Raw genomic sequence first — 21,557 nt, 5'->3', positions numbered from 1 at the left:
GAATTCAAATGTTGATTTGTTTCTGAAGTCGAAGGGACCCGTACGCAATAGTAGCAGTTTTGAAAGCCTCTCAATTTCTAGACCGCTCCAAATACCGTATAATTGAGTGCCTATATTTGATTTATGGTTCCTATTCGTGAAGTTGAAAACAAGGGTAGTCCGAATTTATTAATTCGTGGTTTAGTCAATCCTTGTTATTTGAAGGATTTAACTTAAAATTCAAACATTAAACAATATCTTTAAGTCTCCCTCCTAACGCAGATCGTAAAAAAGTTATTTAACCACAGTTATTAATTGTCGGAAACTGCTTTTGATGGAGTTGCAAGTCTACGAATGAACTAAACAAGTAGTCTGCCGCAGAAACAACAATTCGCTTTTACGCAAAAACAATTGAGGTTCGAGCCCTTAATTGGTATATTGGATTGGAGTTCATTTTCTATCAACCTTTTACAAATTATTGCCTGTTCGGCCCAATTGTAAAACAATGGCAGAGTGATCAAAAAACAAATTTGGGACATGTTTGATTCTCATACACATACCTCGTAAAATTACTGTTTACCCCATAAAATTGATAATTCTGTGGGGGAAAATGAAAACGCTTTTCCCCTGAGATAGTCCAACCATTAAATTATAGAGCTGGTTTATTTAATTGAAAATTTTACACCTCTCTGAGCTGAGAAGTAAAAATTTGTGCTTTTGTTGTGCGCTGTATCATTTTTCAGCAGAATCGGATCTATGGTTTTATGAGACAAAGTTTTAAACAGCACATCGAAAATATATTGATACTTTTCCTGGAAAGGTAAAATCTTTGTCATTAGACTCTCCAATTTCTGCCGTTTTCCAACACTTAAATCATAACGACGCCAAACTTGGACTTATAAATAACTCGAAATTATGCTTGCTTTTTCTGGATTCCATAGACACAACTTTTACGTCTCAAGGGTTTTTGTAGCTACGAAATGCAAACATAAATGTTGCTTTCACAAAATCTGACAAAATAATTGTTGTTATGGAGTCCTGTGACATAAATCAATTCGCCTTGTGTTTGATAATTTGTCCTTCGATTCCAAATCAACGATCGCACGTGGAATATGGTTCAAATTTTGCAGGAAAAAGAGACAATCTTTGGAACCCAAACCAGTACAAATGTAACGGAATGTGGCGTCGTTATGATTTTATATTTGATCAGTTATGAACATTATGAAAAAGGATTGGTTAATTTTGTCCACTTTGCGATAATGATTTTGCCCATTTTGTAGCATATGTCTCAGTACTTTTGACTTTTGCGTTGTCGCTCAATCGAAAAATTGAAGAACCTATATGAATTGGAGGAGCATTCCGAATAATTCTATGGGCTCTGCTCGTTTCAATCCTTTTTTATCAAATATTTTTAGCTTAAGTTTCTGTTTAATTTGTTCAACTTTAAAAGATTTCGTTGATTGAAACGTGAAAAAGTGCTCAAACAGCAGTGTTTCACGCAGTTTAACAATTATTTCACACTTACCCATTCTTATTAATCGTTCGGATTCTTTTTTCTTCAATTTCTCTCAATTATTTCACTTTAACAAAAATTTTATAACCGAGAATAGCTTTAAAAAAGTCTAAATTCAAGAAATTCCACTGAAACAAACGAATGAACAAACTGACAATATTTGAAGTGTCGATATTGTGAAGTGACGTTATTTGACATGAAGCCAAATGGCGTCTGGCGGATTATTTGTTAACACTCACAAATCACTTATGTGTGTGGAAACTTTCAGAAGACAGAAAAAGAACAGACAATCGTGACACAATTTCGCACATGCCATCACAAATAAAAGTACATCAAGTAATTCTATTTTCCATTGAGATTAATTGGTCAAATCTATTGTGGTATTCGCAGTCCATTATAGTTTCATTATCATACTAAAAGAACCAATATCATTAAGCTTAAGAGCCACCAAGAATTAAGAACATCTTCTTGAGTTAACCTTAAAACTTGATAATAATCTTGCTGAATTTTGAAACTAATATCGCCATACTTTTGATAAATCTTCGCAATCTTGACAACATAGCAAGGCGTGTGAGACTTTAAAACGAAGTTTGAAGATGGGACCTTCTGATTAAGTTGAGAATACAAAGTAACGCCTTTTTACCCTATCAATTTATAATTCGATTGCTTTATAATGACGATCAAAACCCTTGTCAAAACGGTAGAACAATTCCAATTGGAGTTTTGAGAAAAAGGATTACATAATAAAGCTATGGAGACAATGTGAATAATGAGAAAACCCACTGAAATGTCAAGAAATTGTTTTATCCTTATTTTATCCGTGTGCTCTATTGCGGATCGATTGTAAAGATTGGCACCATATTACAACTAAAATTCTATATTCTTTCGTCCATACATGTCATCGATAAATGAGTGACAACATTACCTCTCATCACTTCGACATCTTACGAAATCTTATGCGACGTTTTGCTTGACAATTTTGGCTTAAATTATTCAGCTGTTGGTAGTGCGAACTTACACTAGTTGACAAAGTTCAGGTTTTTACTTTCTAAAGTTCCTGTTTTCAATGTGCTTTTTTCACAACATTTACTTCAAATTTCTGCGAAATTTTTACCTAGACCAAGACAAGAGCAAATCATATCATCAGAGCTACAATCTATGAAACTATCAACATATAGTTTCAAAGATTTACAAATGTAATCCGGGTCTTATAAAGCCAATTTTTCTTCTCATCCGCACAGTTATTCAATCCGCGTGAAAAAGTAAGTAACATCCGATTTTAGAACAGTTTTCACACTAATTATTTTAATTTTCTCGTGGAAAATGTTTCACTTCGCATGACCAAGTTTTTTTACTCTTCTGGCATTTTCAGACACAGTTTACATTGGCAAGCCTTTGAAACCAAATATTGATAATTTCATAGATAGAAACTCTGATGATTTGCTCTTGGTCTAGGTAAATTTTTTGAGGAAATGTTGTCAAGAAGCACGTTGAAAACAGGCATTTTAAAGAGTAGAAACCTGAGTTTGCGCTTAATTTTATCGTAGTGTACGTTTCTTCGTTCGGCCGATTCTTTCAGTTGTGAAAGTTGTGAAGTATGGCTCTTTTTTCTTTTCTCGGAGTTAAAATTCCACATGTTCATGGTGAGTAACTAAACAACAGCTAAGGCATCGTGGCCTGCATCCAAGTTTTGGCGCATGTAAATAAATCAAACAGGTTATTTTGTTGAGTTTTTGACAGTTATAATTGAATATAATTACCAAATTTGGGCATTTAAAGAATTCGTAACCGTGATATTTTCCAAGCAATTATTAAACTTTCCAAGCAATTTAAGTGTTTGGCATATCCTAATTAGTCCGCATATCAATTTTCATCATGATCGGACAATGTGAACAGTACCTTTACAGGTATAAAATTGCAGGTGGAGGGGGGGAAGGAAAAGAGCCTTTTCGCCCCCCCCCCCCCCACCTTTGTAAGGTTGTTTTTTGTTCACATTATTCGATTGTTATATAAATTGGTATGCGGACTAATTAAGCAGTGGTTGATCCTTTTCGCCCGCCCCCCAACTCTTTTGGATAAAACCAAAACGAAATTTTGAAGGGTGAATAATTTTTTTTATCGTAACACGTTTGTCTTCATACTTCCCATTGCTGCTCTCTTCCACACTCTCCAATTTTCAAAATGTCCTTTTTCAAGATTGTGTTACGTGTTATTTTGGTTAAGCGCTTAATGGGTCGCGCAAAACCGCTACTTGAGTCGCTTATTGTCGCAACATGAGTGTCGCAAAATCGCAGCATGGGTTGCGCAAATTCTCTGCATGAGTCGCGGAAAACATGAGTAGCAAATTTCAATGTGCAAAGTCGTGCATTATAAAAATAAAGCCATTATACCAAAAGTGCAACAGCTTGCGGAACGAACAAAAGTTCTTCAAATCACTTCGGTTTTCAAATAAAGACCGTCGACTTCACAAGCTTTTCAACCGAAAAGTTAGCCCGATTTTTTGACAACATGATGGCTTTTTCAGTGTCCTCTTTAAAGCGAGTATGTGAAAATTACGCCTGTAATCCCTAACCTAACATTTAAATTTTCTGATTGTTCAAAAAAAAACAATTTTGTTATTATTTTTAAGCAACCTCGAAGATATGAAACGTCGGAGAACATTTCTTGGTAACTGTCATGTCACCAGAATTATAAAGCACATCCCTATCAAAAGCTAAGATGAAAACAGACGAATGATTTCCAATTCAATCAGCGAAGGGAAACCAGATTACCCTTTCTTCTGATATTTCCCGAAGTTCACCCGAGAATACTTTATCCCATTTTTTCCTTACAATCTTCAAAAGTATTTATCGAAAAATTCAGCCCCAACAATGTGCGCGTCACTAGCAGCTCGTTTGGGTTGTGCTTTGAACGTACAAAATTCAAAATTCGCGGAGGAAACTCACTTTATTTTCACAAATTATGCCTCTGCTCAGGACAAAGGTGTTTCTATTATGGTTCCACTTGCATCCTAAAGCATACCATGAATTATATAGGTAACCTTAAGCTGTTTGCACAGGCAAAGCTTGTGTTAGAGTTTGAACTTTTTTTTCAACTCAATGCGCAAATATTGTAGCGACGCAAATATTGTTGAGACAAAATGTGTTCATTTTGATCAATAACCAGCTATTAAGTACAGCCAATGCTAAGGATATTAACACAGACTGTTATATTACAAATAGCAGTTTAACTTCAAGGTATCATGGATCTGTAGCGTAGAGGTAGGGAAAGAGAACCGCAACGAAATAAGAAGGTTCGAACCTGGGCAGGGTCGGATGTTGTTAATGAGCTAAAATGCGTACGCTCTATAAATTTAGAAAAGTTAGCTGGTAAATATCTTTTTTTTTACTGGTACTGTCATTGGGTCATAGTTGGCTTGCGTCACTTAGCAATTATGTAGACTCATAATTGGCGTGCGTCACTTAAGTATTTTTGTAGATTCAAAGTTTTGCTCATTCAGGTTTTCCCTGTAGAGTTATCGGTCATATTTTTGCTTGTGTATGCGAGCTGCAGCTTCGCCTTTGTGTTTGATAAACTTTTCCCACCTGACTCAGGCTTCGGAATTGTTCAAACATTTCACGTTTTTATTCACAAAGTTGCTGGATTTGAAACATCCGTTTTTTAATTTTTTTTGTAAAGTTCTTGCTGAATAATTCGTCTTGTTTAGCGTTCAGAATGGAGTCTCAAGAGTCCTTCATGTGAAAACTATTTATCACTACATTTGTTGCATCGGATCATTGTTACGAATTGTTTTTAGCCGAGTGCCAAGATGCAAAGCTCTGTTGGACATCTGGTTCATTAAGAAACGAACTAATGAGAAATACTTCGAAGAACTGGAATGCCCCCCATTGAAGTCCCCATGAATTTTTTCTTTAAAAATTTCCGAAGAACTCAAATTGCACGAAAGGAACAAGTAGTTTTTGGTTTACTCGATTTCATCGCTATTGAGCAACATTGCTTTTGAATCAAGCGTTGAAAATGTAAATCTAGCGTTGAAAACAACATTAGTTCCTTGTTGATTGATTTAACGATTTGTGCAATATTTTCTAAGAGTAGATCAATATTTACCATCTCTTATTGGCTAAATTTATTGATATTCCTCAAGTCCAGTGCTAGTTTAACCGTTTGATCCGTTCTTACTGTTGTCGCAATTGGGCTTTTGTTTATCTAAGCGTTTGTCAAACTTTAAAGTATGTTCTTGATCAATCAGTTTATTTTTCTTCTTCTCGTTCTTAAAGATGAATTGGTGTCCGTCTTCTTTTCTGTTGGATGGAAAATACGTATTCTACAATTTATGTTATCGATTCGAGGTTTTTGCCTTTCTAATTCGTATGCATAGTTCCTGGTATATATCCTTAACTCTTTGTATAATTTCTGTGTCTAAATTTTCCATTTCCTGTATAAAAATATTTTATTTTGTTTCGGTTTGCCTTGTTTGAGTCGGATATCATTTTTTAATATAAAAGTTTGTCTGATGATGTTTCTGTTATGTTCGTGTACCAGTATCGAAAGGGCTGATTGAATTATCCATCTCCCTGATTCGATGGCCATGATCAGTCTTCCTTTTTGAATTATATTTTCTCATTGGTGAAAAGCCAAGTTTTTGGCGGTATATATTTGAATTTTGCTGTGCTATTGGTTGATTTCAAAAGTCTGTGTTGCCGTTGAGGATTGATATTGGGCTTCATGAATCTGTAACAGCGAAAATGTTTTCAGTTCTGGTTTTTAGTTTAACTCAGTGAACTTTTACATCGTTTTCCAGTATATTTATCGTTGTTTATTTTTTGAACGCATATTTTTAATTATTTGCTTTATGATTTTTTCATATGCCACTGGGTCGTTTTCTTCTACATCCAGGGTATCTTTTTCATTTTTCGGCTGCTTTTTTTTTCTGGTATATAATTGACGTCTGGTGCCCTACACACTTTTGCGCAATGTCCCCACCTAGCGCGTTTTGCAAAGTTACCATCTTTTGCTGAATATTTCCGTGAATTATTTGATTCGAACGTTTTTGTCGTACGTGTAACCGGTCTTGTTTTGTCCTCCTTAGTTTTTGTCGTCCTCATGAACTAAAATATCATCGTGGGAACTTTTGTCGTCTTCTTGACTGGCCGCGTCTCTTTTAGTCCTGGTAACTGAAATCGTGGCTGAATATAACCCATGTGTTCTTGTTCAGTCTGTTCGTGTGATGTCGATGGACGAAGCGGATTAGTTTCATCCTCTAAGTATAAGATATGCTTTTTTCTTGCCTAGTCGCATATTCGTATGCATCCTGTGGTTACTACGTTTCCGCCACTTTTATTGTTGATAATTGCTTGTGATGCCGATTCAACAATGATAACATGAACTGCTGTAAATACTCAGTTTTTAGCTGTTTTTCTGAGTTAATGTTGGCATCTTCCGAATGCAACTATTTTCGTGGTGACAAATTTTTCCAATCAGTAAGGAAAAGACCTGGACAAAACCTTACTGATTGGAGGTTTTGTCCAGGTTTTTTTTGGCTGCAGTCGAAGTTGAGATTCTGCTCCGAGACATTTGAATATTTAACTTCTGATCTTGGTGTCTGCTTTATTACAATTCAGTGAGTTGCACGATACTCCTTTTTCTCTCGTTTTGGTGACGCTTTTTTCCCCAGTTCACTCTATTTTCTTGGTTTCTCGCATCTCTCCTAATTTCCTGTGCTTCAGTTTCTCTCGTAATTTTGAGTTCATATATTGGCTCAGTTGGCTCTACTAATGTCGGCTTGTCTCCTTATTGGTGTCTCACTTCAATTCTATCTGTCGCGATTGTAGCCATCTTGATGGTGGCTTACCATTTTGACCATTCAATCGATTGCGCTGCTGACGCCTGTTGCCAGAATGGGGAGATTATCATTGGGTTTTATATTATGCTGGCTGCGTCATGTCAAACGGTAACGTGTGACAATTTCTACACTTGAATCTGAAGGTATTGGTAAACCGATAAACTCATGCTTCCACAACAACAACAACTGAATATCCAATTTAATCAAACCACTGAAAATACAATTTCTCTGATGAGAAGACAGTTAATAGCAAAAATCTAGGTCGTTAAACCAGTATGTATAAATCTAACATTCATTTAGAGGTTTGCCATCATCCGGCCGGATGACACTGTCACTCAATCTCTGGTGCATTTTTTCTCATGAGGTTATGAAACTCTCTTATTAGCTGAAAACCGCGCATAGACGCGCTTATATGCTCTGTACAATTCCATGTCATGCCAAAATTTCATTAATCAATTAACATTTTGGCGTCAAAACTTCTAGTGATGCAATTAGACGTAAGACTACACAGATACGGCAACTTACCATTTGAAACCCGACAAAATTTTTTTATGTCAGAGTCTTTGAAGCTCTACAAATTGGTCTTAAGGTTGTGTATTCTTATAAACTTCCTGTAATGCGGGGACGTTTACGCTTTTGAGCTTCCTGAAGTTTAGCAATGAGCTGAGTAAGTTTTAATGAGTCAATAAAGTTAATTTGTAGCTGAGTTGAGGTCACCAATGCCCAGTGCGTAAAAATTTCGATTTGAAAGATTTTTTTCTGCTTCTGTAACTCCACTAAAAATCTTGAATCGCTTTCATCAAAAATTTCCCAAGATTGCGTTATCAAGGTGACCACTGAGCTCAATGAAACGACTTTTATTGCAAGAAGTTTTTTCGAACTGTGATATGATAACAATTTTTTTCGGCTCTTATAAACATCTCCAAAACGAGCAAATTACAGTCTAAATGTACGTGATACCATTCGTTTAAAAACGACATCAAATTTCTAATTATTCGCTATATATAGCAAAACAATCTAGACATAAAGTCAACTCAGTACACAATAAAGTCAACCGACAAACTAGTCTGGCTAAGTCAGAAAATGTCGTTATTGTTTAAAAAACTTTATTTTGGCGTTTTGTTTTGAGTATCAACTATTGCAATTTATTAAGAGTTTCAGTATTGCACTCATATATACTTGTCTTATTTCATTGGTAAGCAGTGTTTATGTAAAATTTTTTGACAGCTTGGAGAAAATGATGACTCTTTCCTCTACTTACCCTCAAAGTCGAGTTTCTTTATAAAAAAACGCGATTTTAGCGTTGTTATAATGCAGTGAAATTTTATACATGGTTATCAAGCATCTTTCTTGAACATATTTTTTCTTCTTTTGTTTCTATCGTAAAAACGTAGCCTTTAGAACTTATAAAAACAACTTTGAAACTTTTTAGCAAAAGTTTGGTCTGTTTTCCTGTCCCTCGCCTGAGCATCAATCTTATAGTCTAATGGGTGGTTTTACAATGTTTTACATTAGTTTTATATGTCTTTCATGGCTTTATTAGTGCACCTTGTCAATTTTCACAACAATCTGTCTGAGAATGTGAACAAATGTTTTTCGGATCTACTTAACAATCTCTCCCCCACCCCCTTTCGAGAAAAGGGGGAGATTGTTAAGTAGATTGCTTGCAGCGAATTTTCGACCAATCAGAATGCAGCAAAATTCGAATTTACATACAACGCTCTAGTGCCAATTTACTGTTTTTATTTACAGGGGTGGAGATTCTTTAGAAGATACAATAAGGGGGAGAGGGAGGGGAGATTGTTAAGTAGATCCCATTTTTCATGTAAAGATTTGCAGACGGGGAAAAGAAAAAGGACTAAAATTTGAAATAAAGGGGGAGGGGGGCGGAGGGGGTCGGGGAAAAACAATTTTGATGTGGCAAAAATAAATAATTGATCATACTTATTAAACCAGAGATCATATGAAAAAAACGGCTCTTTTTCCTGCTCTTTTCCACTCCACCCACCCCCCCCCCCCCTCCGCACTTTTGACTTTCAGTTTTGAAAAAAGATTTTAACATAGTCTTAGCGTAATAAAAACTTACATGGTGAACAAATTCATTATTGTGAACAAATTTGTTCTTCATACTTTAAATCGTAACATCACTCTTTTAAGCATAATAACACGTAAAACAACTATAAAATTGAATTTTTTGAAATTTGGGGGGAGGGGGAGTAGAAAAGAGCCCTTTTTCTTTCCCCCACCTGCAGTTCTTAACGGGTATTTTTTGTTCAGAATTTCCTCTTGATAAAAAAATTGGCATGAAGACTAATTAAACCATGACAATCATATTTGGTATAATACTCAAACCTTGTAAAACCCCTCGGTAAAATGTAAAATTTATGCATATGTGAGACGTAGAGGAGAGGAAAAAGAGCCGAAAAATTTGAAAGAGAGAAACGGTTACAAGAAAAAAGAGCCTCGAGACGTCCCTGACTTCATATGTTTCCACGGTCAACTGTCTCCTCAAGATCAGCATCTCCTCAAAGCGACGAACACCAGCTGCTTGAAGTGCGAATGGGAACTGGCGCAGTGGGTGGGGGGAGTTTTATCGGAGTGGACAGTGATGCAGACTCCGATGGGGGACTGGGAGGAGTTTCTATCTGTGAGACGAAGAGCGTCAAGGGCGAACATCAGCAGTCGCAACAGACGTCAGCAACCCAACTAGCCCAGTCTGAGAGAACGCGACTGGCTGTGTCTTTTGTCTACTTCATTTTCTGCGGAGTCACATGCGCTTACTCGGTCAGTTTTTAAGACAAACAACTTCAAAAGTTTTTTAAATTTCCTAAACAATCAAAATGCCGTTTTCAAAAAAGTCTTAACTTGCCATAATTTGTAATGACTTTTTGAATGGTGATTAATTCATCTGTTATAAGTTTTACAATGTGAAAAACCAGTTTTTCAAATTGAAACCAAAATGTTTTGCTCAATATGTGTTTGAAAGGTTAGCTTTGACCTTCTTTGCGATTGAGTAAAGAAGGCTGAAAACGACTTACTTTTGAAAGAAACTTTTCGTTTTTATTTACGCAGAATAAATTCCTCGGTGTTTGTTGTTTTTGTTGTCTTCCTTTAACTTGTATTAGAAAAAAGGCAGTTTGATTATTTTGTTGAGTTCGGTTTTTTCAGCCTTTTTTCACCATCTGCAATGAGTTCAGTTCTTTAGCCCCCATCCTCATTGTTCAATTTGGCTCTTTTTCTCTCCCCCACTTCAAATTAGGTTAAACGTGAAGAACAGTTATGTTTTTTGCGGCCCTAAATAAACCGCATGCCAAATTTTGTAACAATTACTCAACGTGAACAACAATTTTTTGGTAAAAGTTTGCGGGAAAAAGAAAAGGAAAGAGAGCCTCAAGTTTCAATGCTTTTCAAAACTTTTCAACAAACATTATACTTGTTAATAAACTAATGCCTTTTCCTTTAACCCACCTCCCCTCATATAAACATCAATTTCATTTATCCAAGACTCTTGGTTCTCAAGTCTTAAATTGTCATCTTTTAGGTGGTTATTATATCTATCGTAAAAACTTAGCCTTTAGAACTTATAAAAACAACTTTGAAACTTTTTTTAGCAAAAGTTTGGTCTGTTTTCCTGTCCCTCGCCTGAGCATCAATCTTATAGTCTAATGGGTGGTTTTACAATGTTTTACATTAGTTTGATATGTCTTTAATGGCTTTATTAGTGCACTTTGTCAATTTTGACAACAATCTGAGAATGTGAAGAAATGTTTTTCGGATCTACTTAACAATATCTCCCCCCAATCGAGAAAAGGGGAGATTGTTAAGTAGATTGCTTGCAGCGAACTGTAAGCAGGACTTGGTATCACAATTGCTAGTGAGGTCTAAAAATCCGTTTTTGGTTCTACTAAAGCTAGTTTCACCGCGGGCCTAGTAAGTGTTCCTAACGCTGTTTTGGTTACGCATGAGCGCGCAACGCCATCAGGACCGGTAAACGTTTCAAGAACCTTACCCAGGGGCCATACGCTTCGTGGAATGAAGTCTTTGAGGATCCACACGAGGTCACCTTTGTCTATGGTTTCCCTTTTTTGCTTCCACTTAGTTCGTTTGATCAGGTTGGGAGCGTATTCTTTCAATAGTCGCTTCTAGAAGATGTCTAGTCGGTCCTTGGTTCGCTTCCAGGATTTGTTGCTTAGTTCGTTGGTATTGTTTGGTCGTAGAATGAAGTTACGGGACCATAAATGAAAGGCCTCTTAAGTAGGAAGTGGTTAGGTGTAAGTGGTAATTTGTCAATAATGGCGCAACTTACAAGAGTCGGTGATCTTGAGTTGATGAAGCTTTCGCATTCCACTACAATAATTGAAAAAAGATCCCTGGAAGTCTGTCCGATCCTAAATTCAATAGAACGACTCGTTTGATGATCGAAACGAGAATTTCCCACATCCCACCAAAATGAGGAGCAGATCGTGGGTTAAGACACCAGTCGATTGACTTCAGCTGAAGCTTTGTTGCTATTTCGTCTTTGTTGAATTTTAAGGATTGTTTCATGAATTGCTCACGTGCGGCGAGAAAGTCTGCTGCGTTAACCAAAAGAATTGGTATAGTAGAACCACGTCGCGTCATGATTCTAGGAACCGCTGTCAAGCAATTTTCAGTTGTTAGATTGTCGGTAGTTTCCAGATGGATTGCACGAGTTGTTAAACAAGTAAAGAGACAAATGTAGTTTTTTTTCTGTCGTATCTTTTTCAACAATTTAATATGGACCAATATTGTCCAGTCCAACGTTTTTGAATGAAAACGGAATAGTTTTCGAGTCATCGAAGCGCTGTGCGGGTAGATCAGGCATAAAAGGGTTTTAACCTTCCCTTTGAAATAGGCGGCTTAAGAAACAGTGGTGGCGAGGGTCTCAAGGTGTTTCTGAGACCCAAACTTATGAGGTTTTGTTGCAGGTAGTGTCGTACAAATCTGGTGCCGAGATGCATGCCTTTATGATGAGCGTTTTTGGTCATAAGTTGTGTCCAAGGCTCCTTTGGTTAGATTAATAGGGTACTTAGATGCATCTGGCATTTGTGAATATCTCAGTCGTCCTCGTGCACGAGTAAGATTATCATCCATGAATGGTAAGTATGGCAGTAAATCATCTTTGTTGTCCAAGGCTTTGTTGTTAGTTAAGCGTTTAACAGTTTCAGGGAAAGTAGTGTGTTGTGATTGCTCGTAGATTAGAGTTTTAGCCATCTCCCGGTCGTCTATTGTTGAATCGCGTTCTAATTTCTGCTGAAGAATGTCCAAGAACTGTACAACACGAGCTTTTGCGCGGAGTAGACGATGCCAATCAAAAAATTTTAAAACATCAATAATTGGTTCCTTTTTGCGCTAGTAGAAATGTTTTCCCGTTTCACCATAGCGTTGGTATGTAGAATTGTACGGTCGAATTATAGTGTAGTATTTCTCTCCTCATCTGTTGTTGTGAAAACCGGTTGAGTAACTCTGTCGTGTAGTTCTCGCATTATCTAAACTTCTGAAAACCGGTTGAGCAATTGTGTCGTCCTGTAGTTTTGCTTGAGGTTGGTGAGCGTAGAATTTCCGGTGTTTCCAACCAAATATGTTCGTTCCACGTCCTGAAGTGGAAAACTTCTTGTAGAGTGATCAACCGTGTCCCATTTACCGGGTATATGATGCCAATATTGGGTTTCAGAAACTGACAGAATTTCGTTAATTATGTTAGCATGTAAGATTTTTGCTTTTCCGGAATGTTCATCCATGCATTTACTATCGTACTACCGTCCAGAAATCAATGGTGTTGAAATTTAGTCGAGGTTCTTCGGTTGTAACTGCAAAGACGTGCACCAATTGCTGCAGCTTGCAATTCGAGCTTGGATATGCTTTCTTCTAACCATAAATGATAAATATTTATGGGCTTGGTTCGAAATACGGATAAATGTGCAAGCTGCCATGGCGCACTCAGAGGCATCGGTGAAAACTTGTAGTTGTATATCGATGTGCCTGTTGATTTGGCCTATGAAAATTGGTAATTTCACCCTGTTTTCTTGTCCACACTGTCGGGTCCATTTATCGATAATCGGGATATATTCTTGAGGAACTTCTTGAAAAAATTCAAACAACAGATCGCCAAAGCTTTTGAAGCAGTATTTTGAGACTTATGACAAATGATGCTGACAACGCCAGTGTATCAAAGATTCTGGCTACAGTAGACAGAATTTTACGTTGAGACAATCCTTCAGCCGTTAAATTGTTTTTCAGTACGGGCTGAATAATGAGCGTATCATTCATAGTATCCCACTTCACTTCCCAAACCCGATGAGATCTTTTTTTTCAGTTTTGTGTTTGTTGAGGAAATCAAGCAACTCCTTAGTACTCGATATAAAGTTGGTTAATTTGAAACATGCTTTTTTAGTGCCACCTTTAAAGCTTTTGTTGATTCCTGGGCTTCAGTAGATTGTCATAGGAATGAACCAAGTCATCCGTGTAGAAGCGAATAAGAATTAGTTGCTATATGTTGGGTTCTTTGTTGCAGAAGTCGACTACTGTTTGATGTAGTGCGAAGATGGCTATTGCAGGCGAGCACTTAGCTACGAAGACTGGACGCGTATACTGATACTGCTTAACTCCTTTATTAGTCGGCCGCAAGAATTATAGAACCTTTTGATCGTCTTCTTTTATAACTATCTGCATAAACATGCTTTCAATATCACCAGAAACTGCTAGTGGTTCTTCTCCAAACCTCAATAACAAACCAAACATGTTACTAAGTAGATACAGTCCCGTCTCTCAACAAGAGTTGAGAGAAATGCCCTTGAACTTCGATGCAGCTTTTGTTACACGTCGAACTTTACCAGGTTTCTGGGGTCTTACGGTGCAGCAGTTACCATGTTGGGATGTAGGAGAGTTATGGGTATCACATAACTTTAATCAATATCAGTTGATAATGACTTGTCGTAGAGTTGGATCGTGAGTTTGTCCTTTTGTAGTCATCCTTATAGAGATTCAACTTGAGCTTTAGCAACAACATAGTTGTTTGGCATCGTTGTGTTGCTCTTCCAAAGCAAACTGATTCAGTAGCGAGCTCCGTCATGTTGATTGCTTTGTTTCAATAACTCTTATTGCGTAGTATGTTTGCTTGGAAGTGGTAGTTAAGTTAAGTTAAAAGTTGTGCCGGAATCTTCCACTTTCCAAATTTTTTCAACAATTTGTTTTAAGGAATCATCCTCGTGTTGCTTTAAATCTATGAAATTGGTTATTTCATCATTGCACTGATCATCTAATTAGTTTTGATGAAGCGGACCGGTTAACGTCCAACCCAGTAAGTTGCGCTCTCCATACGGACTGCCGACAGGGCCCTTCAAATTTTCCTTCTCTGCGATATGCCAGAAAACGTCGATGCCGAGTAGAATGTGTCCCGACTTTTCGAGGAGATTAGGAAACGCAATGTATCGTAGATGGTCAGACCAGGAACATAGGTTGTTCAGTTTTGCGACACCTATCAAATCGAAGTTGGGCGTTTCCACCGAGTAGATTGCTTGCAGAGTAAAGGTAGGAGAAGTGGAGTTGAAATGTTCAATGTGTATTTGCATCAGACTTGACGAAACAGTGTCCTCACTGAAAGTATCACGAATGCTTAATTCAACTAAATGACTGGACTTACACTGTAAGGTATCAGCTGTGCTTTTCAGGACATAAGAACAGCTGCTGCAATTGTCAAGAATTGCATAGCAAGGAACAGCTTGTTGTTGTTGAGTAAAGTAATGGGCATAACAAGGAGTTGGTTTTTCAAACCGGATTTTGTTTTCACTTTGTTTTCCAAATTGATTTTGTTGGATATCTGAGTATGTAGCTGCGCAGTTTAACCCTGATTCCTATGTATTATAGAATGGTGTTTTACCCCGCAGTCATCTATGAATCAATGTCTTGCAGAAGTACAGTCAGTTGTCATATGGTTACCCAGGCAGTTGAAGCACAACTGCTTATCCTTCACAAAATGAGTTTTTTGTTGTGTAGTTAGCTTTACAAAAGCTGGACAGTGTCCAGTCTGGTGATCTTCATTGTCCAGCGGAAATAACGATTCCGTTTACTTGGTTCATTGTTGAAGTTATTAGTTTTTTCGGTTCGCTGGCGGTTTTGCATGGTTACAAAGGATTTTTGTCGTTGTTTGTTTTTCCAATTGTGTTTCCGGCAAAAGGGCGTGTTGCATTGGGTAAAAAATTTGAGTTCTCGCAAGCTCTAGAGTAGTTCTTAAAGCCAGTTCGTGAGATCTTTGAGTGTAGCATAGTCCATCCCATTAAGTACGCAGTATTCTTCCAATTTGAACTAGACTGCTGGAGGAACTTTAGAGCTAGCAAGTCGAGTAAGGTTACTCAAGTTCAAGTCGGACGTATAGTTGTTTAGTTCGAAAATGAGCACCAGCTTACGTAGAAAACCAGCGAACCTGACGAGCGTTTGAAATTCATTATTATACAGTCGTTCAAAGTTTTCTAGCTTCCTAGTAAAAGCTGCAACAGCAAATTTAGGGATGCCACATCTTCGAATTAGTTCTTCTATTGTTTGAATATACTATGAAGAGTTCGTGCCATAGCTCTCTTCAACGTTTATGTTTTTATCAACACATGGGAACTGTAAAAGAGTTTTTTTCCCCACATCAGTTAACTTGGGATTGTTTTTTTTGCACTTTGGAACAGTTTAAACCAGTTATTCTATTCTAAGGAATTACTGTCAAACGTTGGGAGCTTAATACCAGGAAACTTGTAACCTTTGAGACTGTAATAAAAGGTATTGTTGCTCGTTTTCTGATCAGTACAACGGAGGCAGTGATTGACTGGAGCCACAATTCTTGAACAAGTTCGGTCCGTAGAGTGCATGTTAAGACCATTAGCACCAATCTGTGGCTGTTGTACAGCTGGATTCAGTATCAGTAGATATTAATCATTTCCAGAGAACTCAGGGTTCTGATATGAGCCAGGTCGATCGTATATCTCATCACATTGTCGTCGATGTGATGGCCATGGAATGCTGCATAGATCTCGATTTCTCTGTCGTAGTGTATATTCCTTGAGTAGTGTAGTCATAGCGGATTGGCTGGTGAAACGCAAACGGCTTAGATGGTACTGTTGTTGTAATAGTATCAAATCTAATGGCTGCATATGAAACTTTGTACGTGTTGTTATAAGTTGTAGTGGAAGTTCGCACGGGAATAATTCTGCTGGGTGGGATCGTATGTCAAGATAGTTGCAGAGTAGAGCGTGACTGGAGGAGTCATCAATCTGTATCCCGTTGTAGTGTTTTTCGTATCGTCGCATTGTAGCGTTTTTCGTGCCGACATTTCTAAAGCACGTTAGCCGTTATTTTTACATCCTCTAATTCAGTAGACTGTACCATTTCGCTGCTAAGTTGTCGTTCAGGGCTTTCAAGAGAAATGTAGCGAAACGTCTATTTATTTTTGAGCGCTTGTTGTGACATTTTTGGAGCCATCGTTATAGTTGTGAAAAGGTGAAAAGAATATATATGAATGGTATAAAAATGTCAGAATACAAGTTATGAAATTGATGAAAGTAGGTTTAGGTAACAATCGTTTTTTTGTAGACAAAAGATACGAACGGCCCTGTTGGCACTACGAGCGTGCGTAAATCGTAAAGGACTCCTACAAGCTTTTTAGAAATTATGAAGTTTCACTTACTTCAAATATAAAGTACCAAGTAGCATTGATAGTTTTTTTTGCAATGAAACTTGACCGAGAATACAATTTTACCTTTCGATTAGGATGAAAAAATTTTTTAGACCTCACTGGTTCATTTTTTTGTTTTTTTGTCGAATAGGGTGAATTAGAGAGTTTTGCGACTTTCTATGGTTTTTTTGTGACTTCTTTTTTGGTTATGTTCAAAAAAGTTTTTTAGTTATGAGTTAAGGAAACTGCTACATAACAAAACAGACTTTGGAAAATTTAGAAAAAAGTGTTGGGCTAAAATATTTTAAGCTTTTGAAAATTCAAGGAAAAGTTTGGGGCTAGAAAATTTTGGGTGAGGAATTTTTTGGTGCTGAGACTTTCTGAATGAACCCCTTTATTTAGAATTGTACTATCTGGGCGCCCCGAGGATTAACAATTAATCAGGGATTATTGTACAATTAAGGAACTTATGCGAATGATAAACACAACGCACCGTGGATATGAATTTAAAAATTTCAGCACGTTTTTGAGAAAAAAAATTGAATATGAGTCTGCCCTGAGTTTTGAAGTTACTGGACCACTCTGAACAGTTTGGGACCAGTGAGAAGAGCTGGGTGGTCCGTTTCAACAGTGAACAGCCTGAGGGGGCTTCTTGATCAGCTTGAGGGGTCTTCTTGGCGTCCTTTAGTAGACCTTCGATGTAGAAATGTTGAAGTGTAGTGTAGGTTGTTTTGGAGGCCGAGGGAATCCTGCACTCTTGGACTCTCGATTGATATTGACCTGGATGGGGAGCAGGTTGATTCACTCCGTTGATTTGGAGTGGCGCTGAGGAAGCAGTTGTTCAATGCTAGAAATGTTCGCCAGTGATCTGTAGATGATTGTCACAAGAGTATCTGCGGGGGCTCATTCGTCCCTTATATATATATAAGTGACTGATTTGCCTTTTTAGGCTTTGACCTCTTGACTGTTAAGGCTCGTGGTTCTCAAGTCTTAAGTTGTCATCTCTTAAGTTGTTATTACATCAACCAAAAATTATGATCACACTTCGATCATTTATAATTTAGCACTAGATATTATCGTTTTTTCAAGTAATTCATCATGAATATCAACAACTAAATATTACCCTAACAAGGTTTAGTATGCAAATATGTTTGTCATAGCCAAAATAAATTGCATGTTTGTAAAATCGGAGGTTCTTTTCAATTTTAATCTATCTGTTAACTTCAAGAAGTGTTTTTTTACATTGTTACAAAAATTGACATGCGGCTATCAAAAATAAAAATGGCACCCATGTCTTAACTTTTAAAACCCCTCGTTACACCTCGAAATGATGTTTGTTTGAAGTGGTGGTGTGGAAGGGCGAGGGTTAGAAGAAAAAGAAGAGAAATGAAAAAAAAACCACTATTATTTGTAAAAAAAATTTTTTTCTTCATTCTTTACATCGTCACATCACAAATTATCCATTCCATAATTACACAACAATCAAAAACAAAAAAGACAAAAGTGCACGCATCAGGGCAAAGTTAAGAATACCCTGACTTCCATTTAAAGTTTTCAAAGTTTTTTAATTACAAAAATTATTTTGTTCATTTTATATTTCATTTCCAGCCCAGTTTCTGTAAAAAAAATCAAAAACCAAAACTAAGTTGGTGAAACAGGAAAACGGATATCATCTAATGCTTAATCAGACAATTCTTTATTATCATATTTCTTGGTTTTAGCCCACATAAATGCACTAAGATAAGAATCTAACGTTTTTTGAGTTCCCCAACACTTTTGTTTTCGAATTTTGCAATACTCAATATTTCTTCATTTCGGTTGGTACAAACACCTGTTGATGGATCTACATTTTATTTACAGTACTTCACTGTTTGGTGCTCATCAGGGGGCGGGTAGCGGATCAAGGAAAAGAACTAAAAAAATGTCTTTCCTAAGACAAGAAATTTTTAACCCTTCTTTGAGAACATCAAACACTAAAAAATGGCCAAATTAAGGTACTGTTGTCTTCTAGTATTTTATCCAAAAGTTCCTTTTCTCAGCTCATTTGGTTTTTCGGTTAAGAGATATAAAAAAAATCAAATTTTTTTTTCTGAGGTCAAAATGCGTATTGTTTCATTTTCAACTTCACTGCGAAGTACAGAGTGTCGGTATAGTCACAGTGTGCACTTCTTTATGGCATCTTGCTTTGTCAACTTGCGTTGAATAGCAGGTTTTTTTTGTTGGGCGCCAATATCTATTAAATTTATTCAATAGATATTGGTCCTTTTTCTCTGCTCATTTGGTTTTCCGCCATGTAGACTCACAGAGATGAGTCCGAAAAAATTCTATGAGCTCTTTACTGTTTTTATTGTTTTCAAAATTGGCTATGACCAACTTTCCTTCATTTCGGTTGTACCAGCACCTGTTGATGAATCCTCAAAAATTTTGCGGCTTATCACTGTTTGAAGATGAGAACAACATTTCTTTAGCTCACTGTAACGTTTCTATTAGTCTGAAAGAGTTTTAATATCTGGAACAAAATACAGCATACAAAAACTATCTCCAGTTCTCTAAAAAACTCCAAGCACCCATTGTTCTCTGACCGCGCACTGCCTATATTATACTTAGTTTTTACAAAAAATGCCCTCATCCATCTCGACTTTTTGTCTTTTTTTTTTAAATTTTTGCTTATCAGATTCTCTCTAAAAGAAACTGTGCACAATTTTCTCGTATCGTACTACATTTTTTCCCAGTCGACGGTCCTACTAGGCTTAATTCCATATTCTTTTTTATAAAGTTTGATCGAAGTAATTTTTTCCGACCTACAAAACGAGAAAATAAAAATTTATTGCCAGCTGAGACGAGTGATTTCTATTAAGTTTCTGTTTGCAATTGTTTTAATTTCTCACAGTTTTTTTAAACAAAATCTCTGGTGGTCTTCACAATCTGAAATAATTAAATAAACTTCGTGTCCGCAATCAAATTACCAACTTGATTTGTTCAAAACAAATCGCGTGTTTTTTTATCCCAAATAGGCAAGATTCGAACTTCTTTAATTTTACAAAAAAAAATTCATTTGTGACATGACAATTTGTCTGCGCTTAAAAAATTGTTTCATTCATCAATTAGAAATTCAAACTTTCTTGTAAGTTTTTTTCGCATTGCATAAAAAAAAGTTTTTTATCCTAGCTTATTCTTAATACAGTCACGCGTATTCAGCGAGCGGATGAACGGATTTTCAATGAATTCAGCGAGCGGATGAACGAATTTTCTTTTTTTTGAGTTTTTGTCGTTTTGGCTGCAATTATTTCAGTTATAAAACTGAAATTTTGACACATGCTAGATGAAATTTTTTGGAAGAAATTGGCCAGATCAAAAATTTTGATCAAAAGTTTTTGAAGCCGTAAAATAACCAGTATTTGATAACCAGTTTCTGCTGCTGTGGAAACATTCTCGCAAATCACCCAGGAAATTCAAACTTATGAGCTCACATTTGTTTTTTCGGACGATGATGCTCTTTACTTGCCTTTTATGTTGCGGAAAAACAAAAAACAAAAAATTGAGATCGTTACTTGAACCAGCGTCGCTATTTTAATTAAGAATGATACGATTCTAAGTTCTTTTAAAATTTGTTTTTACCAACCTGGTAAGCAAAAACATTAGTTTAAATTTGTCTGAAAATTTAAATAGGAAAAAGAGACAGAGAGAGAAAATAATTAAGGTTAATTTAAATATTCATTTTGTGCAAAAAAACTGCTATGTGGTGAGAAAAATAAAAAATTTTATGACTCCATTTTAGGCAATAATCTTACAACCATGTTTTTACGATCATCTTATGAATTGGGAAGTAACTATGGGCAGGGTCGTGCTTTCGCTCGTTTAGTTACCTTAAAAACGCGTATGGAATAAAAAGCACTTATTGACACGCTTTTGATACAGTCGAAGTCGAAACTATAGCCTTAAGTAGATCAAATAAACACAGCAAAGGCTAAAGTCCAAATCTTGTCACGATTTCTATCAGCTGGTTCTCAAAATTCTAGAAAATATTTTAAAAAATTGCATTTACCCGGGTCGAGGTCGTGGTTTTAAGTCTGCAAAGTCTGAGCATAAGTCTACAAAGCCCAAACATAAGTCTGCAAAGTCTGAACATAAGTGTGCAAAGTCTAACCATAAGTCTGCAAAGTCTGAACATAAGTCTGCAAAGTCTGAACATAAATCTGCAAAGTCTGAACATAAGTCTGCAAAGTCTGAACATACGTCTGCAAAATCTGAACATAAGTCTGCAAAGTCTGAACATAAGTCTGCAAAGCCTGAACATAAGTCTGCAAAGTCTGAAAATTTTCATACCATTTTCATAGAATAGAAATCGTATGATAAACATTTTTTGTAAAAAAAAACAAAAAATGGGCTTATTTGATCTAACTTAATCAAAAAACGAATCAAGTTCATTTAAATTTACCAAAAAAAACTCTTTTTAAAGTTTTTCCTGAAAAAAAATTCAATGAAAAAAATTTTATCATACATTTTTATAAATGGACATCCTATCATAACCATTTTTCTATAGAACCCAT

General features: G+C 36.5%; 2 protein-coding genes across 8 annotated transcripts in view; one reads left to right on the top strand and one right to left on the bottom strand.

Moving 5' to 3' along the window:
* The window catches only part of LOC134851742 (coiled-coil domain-containing protein 63-like), a gene marked incomplete in the record, with an annotated part of 375,128 nt that overhangs the window by 228,633 nt on the left and 124,938 nt on the right, over positions 1-21,557 (bottom strand).
* LOC134851608 (phosphatidylcholine:ceramide cholinephosphotransferase 1-like) overlaps positions 185-21,557 on the top strand; it is a gene marked incomplete at its 3' end in the record, with an annotated part of 36,808 nt that continues 15,435 nt past the window's right edge. Inside the window, 4 exon segments of one of the 7 annotated variants that reach the window (XM_063867758.1) lie at positions 185-799; positions 1,430-2,529; positions 3,040-3,087; positions 9,770-10,118. In XM_063867758.1, coding sequence (XP_063723828.1) covers positions 9,819-10,118 — 300 coding nt within the window. 7 annotated transcript variants of the gene reach the window in all.

This window comes from Symsagittifera roscoffensis, chromosome 7 (genome assembly GCF_963678635.1).
Source record: "Symsagittifera roscoffensis chromosome 7, txSymRosc1.1, whole genome shotgun sequence".
In the NCBI taxonomy this organism is placed as follows: Eukaryota; Metazoa; Xenacoelomorpha; order Acoela; family Convolutidae; genus Symsagittifera; species Symsagittifera roscoffensis.
This window is presented reverse-complemented; position numbering and strand designations above follow the sequence as displayed.